This window comes from Salmo salar, unplaced genomic scaffold (genome assembly GCF_965601325.2).
Source record: "Salmo salar unplaced genomic scaffold, fSalSal1 ptg000587l, whole genome shotgun sequence".
Lineage (NCBI taxonomy): Eukaryota > Metazoa > Chordata > Actinopteri > Salmoniformes > Salmonidae > Salmo > Salmo salar.
The window spans coordinates 1,389,823-1,402,538 of record NW_027675427.1 but is presented as its reverse complement, the minus strand read 5'-3'; the positions used below and the strand labels follow the sequence as shown (position 1 = coordinate 1,402,538).

The 12,716-nt window shown below is 38.7% G+C and overlaps 1 protein-coding gene across 1 annotated transcript; it reads right to left on the bottom strand.

The window, feature by feature from the left end:
- Nucleotides 1-11,384: 11,384 nt before the first annotated feature.
- On the bottom strand, nt 11,385-12,461 carry LOC145876395 (uncharacterized). The gene has a single exon (XM_082972175.1). It carries the CDS (start codon nt 12,459-12,461, stop codon nt 11,385-11,387), a length of 1,077 nt encoding a protein of 358 aa, XP_082828301.1.
- Between the last annotated feature and the right edge of the window lie 255 nt (nt 12,462-12,716).

The following is a 12,716-nucleotide window of genomic DNA, read 5'->3' as shown; positions in this document are numbered from 1 at the left end:
ATTGTCTGGACCGGGTCTAGTTACTCCAAGTGGAAGACTAGTCATTAGGAAACTTTACTCTCCAAACATTAATAATATCAAACCTTTACATAAACTGTCAATTAAACGATTCAGAGAAATAAATAAATCCCCACCTACTATAAGTAAAGCATGAGGGAACTTGGTTAGCCAATGGAGAATAGGCTTTTCCAAAGAATCAAGTCACTGATCCTTTTCAAGTTTGGAATTGAACCAATAAATGTTGGTAATAATGATGATGATGTCACAGTTGATAACAAGACAAAGAAAGTGACCAATAGGGTCTCAGTCTGAGTGCAAAATACTTCCATTGAAATGATTCATTAGAGTGGTGACTCCAGCAGAGAGTTCAGAACCATGAGAGAGACAGAAACCATTGAAATGATTCATTAGAGTGGTAACTCCAGCAGAGAGTTCAGAACCATGAGAGAGACAGAAACCATTGAAATGATTCATTAGAGTGGTAACTCCAGCAGAGAGTTCAGAACCATGAGAGAGACAGAAACCATTGAACTGATTCATTAGAGTGGTAACTCCAGCAGAGAGTTCAGAACCATGAGAGAGACAGAAACCATTGAAATGATTCATTAGAGTGGTAACTCCAGCAGAGAGTTCAGAACCATGAGAGAGACAGAAACCATTGAACTGATTCATTAGAGTGGTGACTCCATCAGAGAGTTCAGAACCATGAGAGAGACAGAAACCATTGAACTGATTCATTAGAGTGGTAACTCCAGCAGAGAGTTCAGAACCATGAGAGAGACAGAAACCATTGAAATGATTCATTAGAGTGGTAACTCCAGCAGAGAGTTCAGAACCATGAGAGAGACAGAAACCATTGAAATGATTCATTAGAGTGGTAACTCCAGCAGAGAGTTCAGAACCATGAGAGAGACAGAAACCATTGAAATGATTCATTAGAGTGGTTACTCCAGCAGAGAGTTCAGAACCATGAGAGAGACAGAAACCATTGAAATGATTCATTAGAGTGGTAACTCCATCAGAGAGTTCAGAACCATGAGAGAGACAGAAACCATTGAACTGATTCATTAGAGTGGTAACTCCAGCAGAGAGTTCAGAACCATGAGAGAGACAGAAACCATTGAACTGATTCATTAGAGTGGTGACTCCATCAGAGAGTTCAGAACCATGAGAGAGACAGAAACCATTGAACTGATTCATTAGAGTGGTGACTCCAGCAGAGAGTTCAGAACCATGAGAGAGACAGAAACCATTGAACTGATTCATTAGAGTGGTAACTCCAGCAGAGAGTTCAGAACCATGAGAGAGACAGAAACCATTTCCCCACTGAGATCTGCAGAAGTTGACGTAAATCTGTTTTAAGCTGTTTGGCAATATAAAAATAAGGCATTGCGCTTTACATGATTTCTTAACCTGTTATGGATAGGGGGCAGTATTTTCACGGACGGATAAAAAACATACCCGATTTAATCTGATTATTACTCCTGCCCAGAAACTAGAACATGCATATAATTATTAGCTTTGGATAGAAAACACTCCAAAGTTTCTAAAACTGTTTGAATGGTGTCTGTGAGTATAACAGAACTCATTTGGCAGGCCAAACCCTGAGAAGATTCTGTACAGGAAGTACCCTGTCTGACCATTTCTTGGCCTTGTTGATTATCTCTATTCATTACAGGGGATCTCTGCTCTTACGTGACACTTTCTACGGCTCACATGGGCTCTCAGAAGGCGGCAAAAAGCTGAATCGTGGCTTTGCAGGCTCTGGCTGAAACAAAGTAGCGTGTTTGGGTAGTGGCTGGTTACAGTACTGTGAGACTCAGGCGCGTACCCGCGTCGACCGAAAGCTTTGTTTTCTTTCCTCTGTTTAGGTAAACGGAGATTCCCGGTCGGAATATTATCGCTTTTTTACGAGAAAAATGGCATAAAAATGGATTTTAAACAGCGGTTGACATGCTTCGAAGTACGGTAATGGAATATTTAGAAATCTTTTGTCACGAATTGCGCCATGCTCGCGACCCTGATTTACCATTTCGGATAGTGTCTTGGAACGCACGAACAAAACGCCGCAATTTGGATATAACGATGGATTATTTTGGACCAAACCAACATTTGTTATTGAAGTAGCATTCCTGGGAGTGCATTCTGACGAAGACAACAAAGGTAATCAAACTTTTGTAATAGTAAATCGGAGTTTGATCAGGGCTAAACTTGGTCGGTGTCTAAATGGCTAGCCGTGATGGCTGGGCAATCTACTGAGAATATTGCAAAATGTGCTTTCACCGAAAAGCTATTTTAAAATCGGACATATCGAGTGCATAGAGGAGTTCTGTATCTATAATTCTTAAAATAATTGTTATGTTTTTTGTGAACGTTTACCGTGAGTAATTTAGTAAATTCACCGGATGTTTGCGGGGGGTATGCTAGTTCTGAACGTCACATGCTAATGTAAAAAGCTGTTTTTTGATATAAATATGAACTTGATTGAACAAAACATGCATGCATTGTATAACATAATGTCCTAGGGTTGTCATCTGATGAAGATCATCAAAGGTTAGTGCTGCATTTAGCTGTGGTTTGGGTTTATGTGACATTATATGCTAGCTTGAAAAATGGGTGTCTGATTATTTCTGGCTGGGTACTCTGCTGACATAATCTAATGTTTTGCTTTCGTTGTAAAGCCTTTTTGAAATTGGACAGTGTGGTTAGATTAACGAGAGTCTTGTCTTTAAAATGGTGTAAAAAAGTCATATGTTTGAAAAATTGAAGTTTTTGCATTTTTGAGGTATTTGAATATTGCGCTATGGGATTACACTGGCTGTTGAGTAGGTGGGACGCTTTAAGATGGTTAAAGCTCCTAAACTGAATGACGGCCACATGTTATAAAGATGGTTACAGCTCCTAAACTGAATGATGACCACATGTTATAAAGATGGTTAAAGCTCCTTAACTGAATGATGACCACATGTTATAAAGATGGTTACAGCTCCTAAACTGAATGAAGGACACATGTTATAAAGATGGTTAAAACTACTAAACTGAATGACGGACACATGTTATAAAGATGGTTAAAGCTCCTAAACTGAATGATGGACACATGTTATAAAGATGGTTACAGCTCCTAAACTGAATGACGTCATCAGCATGTTTCCAATGTCCATTACCTGCCTACACCTTTAACACCAGAGACAACATGATTAATCTGGACTATTAAAAGGACCAGGATGAACCAAGCTAGTTTACAGACAAAGACTTAGAAGGAGGATTAAAGCTCCCTAACATGTAATTATATCAAGAAGACTTTATAACTGCCCTGATAGGCTCTTTATTGACAACTCTAATAGGCCAACTTGGGTCGACATGGAAGAAGAACTTAATGCCCCATTTGGACCATCATATTATCTGAACACTTAAATGTGGGACTGCAGAATCCCATCATGTCCCAAACTAAGAAATATGGAGTCAGATAAATAAGAGACGGACATCTTCACCTTTCCTGACAAGCTCTGCTTCGTTATGGAACAACCATGAATACACATTAGGAGGAAAGGTGGTTGTCTGGAAAGAGTAGGAGAGGTTTTGTTTTAGCCTCAACACTGATACATTTCACTTCTGCTTTTAGTGTCAACTTGAATTAGAGTGTGGCTGTGGAAGACTGGTCCCTTGATGATGTCTGCAAGTGGCTGAGTACCAATGATCTCCATGATTCCATCCCATCATTCCAAGGTTCACAATCTGTCTGCAGAATGCCAACTCTATTCAACTGTCCACTTCGCAACGAGCCTCCTTCCTCTGTGTCCAGACTACTCACACATATTGTCCTCTATCACCAGCATGAACCACATGTTGTAATTACCTGTGGAGTTAATGGGTGTGGGAAAACAAATAGATGTTTCAGCATCTATCGGTCACACATCTACCAAAACCACACAGAGATTTTAAGAGCCAACTTAGATGAGAATTGCCCTCATGATGAATTTGAGACTGGGACTGATCCCATTGAAGATGACATGAGCGATGTAGAGAGTCTGCCAGAGGCTGAATATGTTCAAGCCACAGAGATCAACACTGAGCAGCTAATTGAAGGTCTCTAAAACAATATCTGTCTTTTTATTTAGTAAATCAGGAAAGAACACTGCATCCCAGCTACGGTACAGAATAACATTGTTGAGGACCTCAGAACCATTTTGGATGCATTATGACCCACTACAGTGATCCCCTCAGGTTTCATCTGACAAATAAATATGGTTGAACATGACGATCTCAGGGACTTGCTTAACAACTCTGCAGTATTTGAGGAATGCATTAGATGCATAAGCTCTGAGTGGATGCTGGAGCATTACTGTGTGAAAGAATTGGACATGGTCAGGACAATTGAAGTACCACTGAGCAACAAAGAAGGTTATAAAACAAGGTCATTTCAATACAGCTACATAGCCCCCGGGCTATATGAATATAAAGAGACATTAGACAAAACAACCATAATGAATCAGATTACATGGAGAGGAGGACCTGATCCTATATCATAATGAATCAGATTACATGGAGAGGAGGACCTGATCCTAGACCATAATAAATCAGATTACATGGAGAGGGGGGGACCTGATCCTAGATCATAATGAATCAGATTACATGGAGAGGGGGGACCTGATCCTAGATCATCATGAATCAGATTACATGGAGAGGGGGGACCTGATCCTAGATTATAATGAATCAGATTACATGGAGAGGAGGACCTGATCCTATATCATAATGAATCAGATTACATGGAGAGGGGGGACCTGATCCTAGATCATAATGAATCAGATTACATGGAGAGGAGGACCTGATCCTATATCATAATGAATCAGATTACATGGAGAGGGGGGACCTGATCCTAGATCATAATGAATCAGATTACATGGAGAGGGGGGACCTGATCCTAGATCATAATGAATCAGATTACATGGAGAGGAGGACCTGATCCTAGATCACAATGAATCAGATTACATGGAGAGGGGGGACCTGATCCTAGATCATAATGAATCAGATTACAAGGAGAGGGGGACCTGATCCTAGATCATAATGAATCAGATTACATGGAGAGGGGGGACCTGATCCTAGATCATAATGAATCAGATTACATGGAGAGGGGGGACCTGATCCTAGATCATAATGAATCAGATTACATGGAGAGGGGGGACCTGATCCTAGATCATAATGAATCAGATTACATGGAGAGGAGGACCTGATCCTAGATCATAATGAATCAGATTACATGGAGAGGGGGGACCTGATCCTGATTCAGCACTCCTCCTTTGAGACACTGCCTTTATGAATAAGGAATGCTGTTGTAAAGTCTAGTTACAGCAGGTGTTTACTGCCATCTAGTGGAAGATTCCAATAAAACACTTTATTATCAGGGTGGGGAGACAGCTGAGTGCAGGATCCATGGTGAGATGACAAAAGAGGAAAACACACTATATGGAGAGAAGTACAAATAAAGTATTTCTGAACAATAAAGGACAGAGTAAGATAATGAATACCTGGAATTACATATTATTACTAGTTAGTAGATCTCTTCTGTCATCATTATTTAACCATACACCGGTGACGTCAGAAGGGACGTGATTTCCTCATATGAAAGTGAAAGTAACTGTGGTTACAAAATGTAGCGCACATTTCTCTGCAACATTAGAAGCAGGATAAATGTGTTGATTTGAAGGACAGACTGACAGACTCTGGTAAGTCTTGGCTACATATAACTATTATAAAGTTAGGTCGTAGTCAGACATTCAATAGACAGAGTAACCTTGAGATATGATTCTTTATCATGCTGACCAACCTGGGCTCGGTTTCTGCGATAGAATTTAGACTTAACCCTGGAAACGCATAATAAGTGGTAAATGATAATTAACAAAATACAGTGTTGAGGAAACGCTATTTTACAAATAAAAGGTGTGTAAGCGCGTTTACGTGGGTTTACTCTCCACTACATCCCCGTTGAGGTGGTGTGCAAAGTAGAGTACATAGTCATTCAGTCTCTATGGGCCAGGTGGCCAGTTGGTGAGGGCCACAGCATAGTCCTTTAGTCTCTATGGGCCAGATGGTGAGGGCCACAGCATAGTCCTTTAGTCTCTATGGGCCAGATGGTGAGGGCCACAGCATAGTCCTTTAGTCTCTACGGGCCAGTTGGCGAGTTGGTGAGGGCCACAGCATGGAGAAAGAAACTGTTCAGATGGGGTGCAGTGGTTTAGACCACTGCACCACCCAGGAAGTGACTGAAAGTAAATATGTTCTTTTGTACAGGATCCATTTTGAGATGACAGAGCAGAAAACACTATATGGACAATACTGACAAATAAAGTAAGTATTTATGAACAATAATTCATTCTAAATGACAGAGTAAGAGAATGAATACTAGGAATGAGATATTACTAGTTAGTAGAACTGCTACTTGAGCTGAGTTGCTGACAGACAGCAGTTTTAAAAGTGGAAACTAATCAGTAGGTCTACATGTTATCAGTAAAACGTCTGGTAAAGATGGCGGAGGAGCTTTTACATTATATGGTTTTATGTTTATCTCAGGGTTTCTCAATCCTTTTGTTCTTACCAGCACTTACACACCTGATTCAACTAATCATTAAATATTTTATGACAGTTTAATATTTGAGGCATACAAATTAACATTCTCAAATAATTAAAACCTTTTGGGTTTGTAGGCCTGTTAACAATTATTATAGTCCTACAGTAACTCACATTCTGGAGGAAAAAGCACAGCTAAAATTGGTTTCCAGTAAATTATATGTTTATCAAAAATAATGTAAGAGAGATGTCTTGAAGAAACGCATCTGGGTTTAGAACTCTGTGTCTCAGTGCCCTGCGACAGTGGAAAGTTCGTTTTGCATGGCCCGGTGCTACAGGTGAGTGGAGTTTTATTTTAAGGCACAATGGAATGGTCTAAAATGCGTAAACTCTGCTCACCCGGGGAGCCGGGCAATGCAAAACGAATTCACCCAGTGACCGTTACATTATTTCCTTATATGAAATTGAAAGTAACTTTGTAGCCCACGCAGTTACAAAATGTCTGTTGAAACTGTGGCTCATATGTCTCTAGAATATTAGAACAGTGGTGGAAAAAGTACTCAATTCTCATACTTGAGTAAAAGTAAAGATACCTTTATAGAAAATGACTCAATTAAAAGGGAAAGTCACCCAGTAAAATACTTCTTCAGTAAAAGTCAAAGTATTTGGTTTCAAATATAATTAAGTATCAAAAGTAAATGTAATTGCTAAAATATACTTAAGCATCAATAGTAAAAGTAAAGAAGTGATAGTTTAAAATTCCTTTTATTAAGCAAACCAGACGGCACAATTTTCTTGTTATTTTAATTTACGGATAGCCAGGGTCACACTCCAACACTCAGACATCATTTAAAAATGAAGCATTTGTGTTTAGTGAGTCTGCCAGATCAGAGGCAGTAGGGATGACCAGGGTTGTTCTCTTGATAATTGTGCAAATTGGACAATTTTCTGTCCTGCTAAGCATTCAAAATGCAACGAGTACTTTTGGGTGTCAGGGAAAATGTATGCAGTAAAAAGTACTTAATTTTCTTTTTGAATGTAGTGAATTAAAAGTAAAAGTTGTTAAAAATATAGATAGTAAAGGACAGATACCCCCAAAAACGACTTAAGTAGTACTTTAAAGTATTTTTACTGAAGTACTTTACACCACTGCATTAGAAGACAGATAAATGTGATGATTTGAAGGAAAGACGAGCAGATTCTGGTAGGTAGGCTACAAACTATTATAAAGTTAGGTCGTCGTCAGACATTCAACAGTCACAGTAGGTTTGAGCTACAGTATGATCACTAATCATGCCGACAAACCTGATGGTCTCGGTTGGAAATGTTGTGAAAAAGTATCTGGCCTCGGCTATAAATATCTGGCATTACTCATCTCATATGTATATACTGTATTCTATACTATTCTACTGTATCTGTCTATGTATTACTCATCTCATATGTATATACTGTATTCTATACTATTCTACTGTATCTGTCTATGTATTACTCATCTCATATGTATATACTGTATTCTATACTATTCTACTGTATCTGTCTATGTATTACTCATCTCATATGTATATACTGTATTCTATCCTATTCTACTGTATCTGTCTATGTATTACTCATCTCATATGTATATACTGTATTCTATCCTATTCTACTGTATCTTAGTCTATGTATTACTCATCTCATATGTATATACTGTATTCTATACTATTCTACTGTATCTGTCTATGTATTACTCATCTAATATGTATATACTGTATTCTATCCTATTCTACTGTATCTTAGTCTATGTATTACTCATCTCATATGTATATACTGTATTCTATTCTACTGTATCTGTCTATGTATTACTCATCTCATATGTATATACTGTATTCTATTCTACTGTATCTGTCTATGCAGCGTTGACATTGCTCGTCCATATATTTATATATTCTTATTCTTATTCCATTACTTAGATTTGTGTGTATTAGGTATTTGCTGTGAAATTGTTAGATATTACTGCACTGTTGGAGCTACGAACACAAGCATTTCACTACACCCGCAACATCAACTGCTAAACACATGTGACTTCATTTCTTATGAAATTGTTTTTTCCCCACTCATTCATCTCTTTACGTTGCTTATTTATATTCAGTGGCCTGGCTGCATCCAGACTGTCAAAGGCCCATCCTGGTAGATCTGAACCTAATGCAGCTTGGAGTGATCAGATAACAGAAGTCACATTTAGGTGCCAGGTCTTCAGCAGGCTTGAAACGTGATACTGATTTTCATACTAAGAGGGACCAGGAGTCTGTTGATTGGCCAGTCATTGGGTTCATTTGTTGAAATCAAATCAAGCTTTATTTATACAGCACATTTCAGACATGGATCCAACACAATGGCTTCATAGGAAAAAACAAAAATAAACAATTATTTACCACAACAAACATAAGTGGATAAAAAACAGAAGGTTAACAACTGAAAGATGGAAATGCCATCGATTAAAATACTAAGAATTGGATGCAATATCCAACCCAAAATACCAGCTTGTTTTACTACATTGTTTGTTGTTACGTTCCCCACCAAGAAAAATCTAAAATGTTTCTCAAACAGAAGAGGGACTAACAAAGACTCACTGACAACAACCACAACTAAACAGGTGGGGTTTTAGGAGGGGTTCTGAAAGACACTATGGGGGTGTCCACTGGAAGTTGACTAGTAACAACAACTAGGACCTAAAAGACACCCACCATGAGACCCACTAAATCTGCCCAAGAAGAGGCAAACAAAAGAAAAACCCACACCAAACTTAAAGACAGGAAGCAAACCAAAAAGGTGGAGCAACTAAAGGTGTTGACTCTCCACATGTATCAAGACAACTGGAGCACTGGGCCAGACACTCTAAAATAGAACCTGGACCAGCTCAGGTGAAACACCTTCCCACTAACGAGATGGACAAGCCAGCACAGGTGTAACACATACTGACTAACGAGGTGACACCAATCAGTGCGTCCTACGTGCGAACGAGCTAGACGTGCTAACGAGCTAGACGTGCTAACGAGCTAGACGTGCTAACGAGCTAGACGTGCTAACGAGCTAGACGTGCTAACGAGCTAGACGTGCTAAAGTCCAACTTCAAAACATAAATGGAAAAACCAAAGCCTGTAACACCTTCCCCCTTAAGACAACAAATATATCCTACATTTCTTTTGGACAAGTTTGCTTACCACCAACAGAAAACAATTTAATTTCCCAATATAATCAACTACAATGCTTCACCTTCACCAATATAAACATGGTGTCTACTGGCTGTCAACTATTAAAAAGAATAAAAAAAAACACGTATTTCTAAATAATAATATACAATCGTATTTTTTGTCCTTTTTCTTTCCATAGAATCCTTCCTAAAACTCACTAGTTTCTAGAACTCTCGTCTTCCTAAAACTCACTAGCTTCTAGAACTCTCGTCTTCCTAAAACTCACTAGCTTCTAGAACTCTCGTCTTCCTAAAACTCACTAGCTTCTAGAACTCTCGTCCCCTTGGAACGAGCCCAAACAAAACTCATCTCCAATACGGAAAAACATGCAGTCATAATAAATTGTGATCCATGGCAATGCACTGGCTAAACACAAAACACTCAACTTTTTAACTGCCCACCCTTGAGACAATCAGCAACCAAGTTGTCCTCACCACAGACATGTCTGATTTCAAGAGGAAACTCCTGAAATATCCATAGTAACTTTCCACCTCACTGCAGAGCTTCTCTCTCTATTCAGGGTTCACTAGATAGGCATGTTGTTGGATCGGGGCCCAGTCCCCAATGTCATGCTCTAGTACATTTGGGTTGGCACATCTGAGAATGAACCCTGATATTCTAAAAGCAGGATAACAATATCAATATAATTGTACCCAAAAATTGTCAGTTGGTTGCATGAATAAGTATTACATGAATTGTAAATATGAAATATCAAAACCAAATGTACACCCCTTTGTTAATACATATTGACAATAAAGAACCTAATGGTGAGGCATAAATAATAAAAAAAATCTGATTTTGTCAGGCTGAATGTTTTAAATTTTTTTAATTTTACATTTTAGTCATTTAGCAGACGCTCTTATCCAGAGCGACGTACAGTAGTGAATGCATATATTTCATTAAAAAAAAATTGTACTTTTTTATTTTATTTTTTATAAATATGAGGTGATTTGAGTCATGCTTCTTCAGTAGTGGAATAAAGACAATTAGCACTTGAATGTTGTAAATAAATACTGGAGTGATGTAGGATTGTTAATAAAATTGATTATAGACCAATTTATTATACTGCGTCCATGTGTATAGGCTGCAAGTACGTTGAAATGAAGCTGTTTTCAAGTCATTGAAAAAACGACCAGAAAATACCTCTTTTCAACTTTCACTTTCAACTACAACGAACATATATTGGATGTCGGGCATAGTCTTATTTTCAACGTCTTTTCAATGACATGTTGCTAGGTGGGATATCCCCAATGTCAAAACACAGTTTTAACGTGTCCAAATCAATAACCAATAAGCAGAAACAGTTGGTGATATATTGAAAACCTAAACATTTCGAAGTGTTGCATTTTGATTCAAGTGGGTCACCAACATGGTAAGTGTAATACATTTTTTTTGTCACTTTTTGTTAAATCTCATAAATAGTAACTCTTCCAATTCAGAGTCTGGATTTTCCCCCTGAGGCTAATATCCATATCATGTTGAAATCAATAGAACAGGGGACAAACGTTTAGGGTTCTACATTGTGACATCATTAAAATACTCCTACTACAATGTTAAAACATTCTACATTGTGACATTATTTCATTGATATCATGAAACAACTCCTTCATGAATTTTCTGGTGTTTAATCAGAGAGCTTTTATCAAAGTATCTCTTGTCACACTGATCACAGCCATAAGGTTTCTCTCCTGTGTGTGTTCTCTGGTGTTTAGTCAGACTGCTAGTTGTAGTAAAACTCTTCCCACATTGATCACAGCTAAAAGATTTCTTTCCTGTGTGTGTTCTATGGTGTATCTTCAGATGGCTAGAACGAAAAAAACTCTTCCCACATTGATCACAGCTATATGATTTCTCTCCTGTGTGTGTTCTATGGTGTACCTTCAGACTGCTAGAACAAAAAAAACTCTTCCCACATTGAGTACAGCTATATGATTTCTCTCCTGTGTGTGTTCTATGGTGTACCTTCAGACTGCTAGAACAAAAAAAACTCTTCCCACATTGAGTACAGCTATATGATTTCTCTCCTGTGTGTGTTCTCTGATGTGCTGTCAGGCTACCTAACAGGGCATAACTCCTTCCACATTGATTACAGCTAAAAGGTTTCTCTCCTGTGTGTGTTCTCTGATGTGATATCAGGCTTCTTGACTGGGTAAAACTCTTTCCACATTGATTACAGCTAAAAGGTTTCTCTCCTGTGTGTGTTTTCTGGTGTCTCTTCAGACAGCTAGAACGAAAAAAACTCTTCCCACATTGAGTACAGCTAAAAGGTTTCTCTCCTGTGTGTGTTCTCTGATGTGCTGTCAGGCTACCTAACAGGGCATAACTCCTTCCACATTGATTACAGCTAAAAGGTTTCTCTCCTGTGTGTGTTCTCTGATGTGATATCAGGCTTCTTGACTTGGTAAAACTCTTCCCACATTGAGAACAGCCAAAAGGTTTCTCTTCAGTGTGAATTCTTTGATGTATTTTAAGTTTTTCTGATGAGGTGAATCTTTTCCCACAGTCAGAGCAGCAGTGAGATTTCTTCCCTGTGGGTCTCTGCAGGTGTTTCTTGAGGAGTTCTGATCTGGAGAGACTCTTCTCTGCCTCGTCAGCATCATGAGGTTGTTGAGGCTCCCCAGAGGATCCACGATAGTCCCATCTCTCCTGTGTGAACAACAAAGTCATACAGATGGTTAAATGCCCACAACAGCAGAAATCCACTGTTTATTTGAGGTAAAAAGGGATGACCAGAGAGTACCCATGAAGTTGTACAACATTTGACAAGACTATCTTAAGACAGTCAAGACCTAAGCAGTGTGCCAGATGACTTTTGGCCTCCAATATAGGCCCCTTTCTGTGTTTGCTAAAATTGCAGCGATGCACATGCAATTTGGTTGTAGAAACTCCTCCATTCTAATGAGGAAACCACTAGTCATGGAT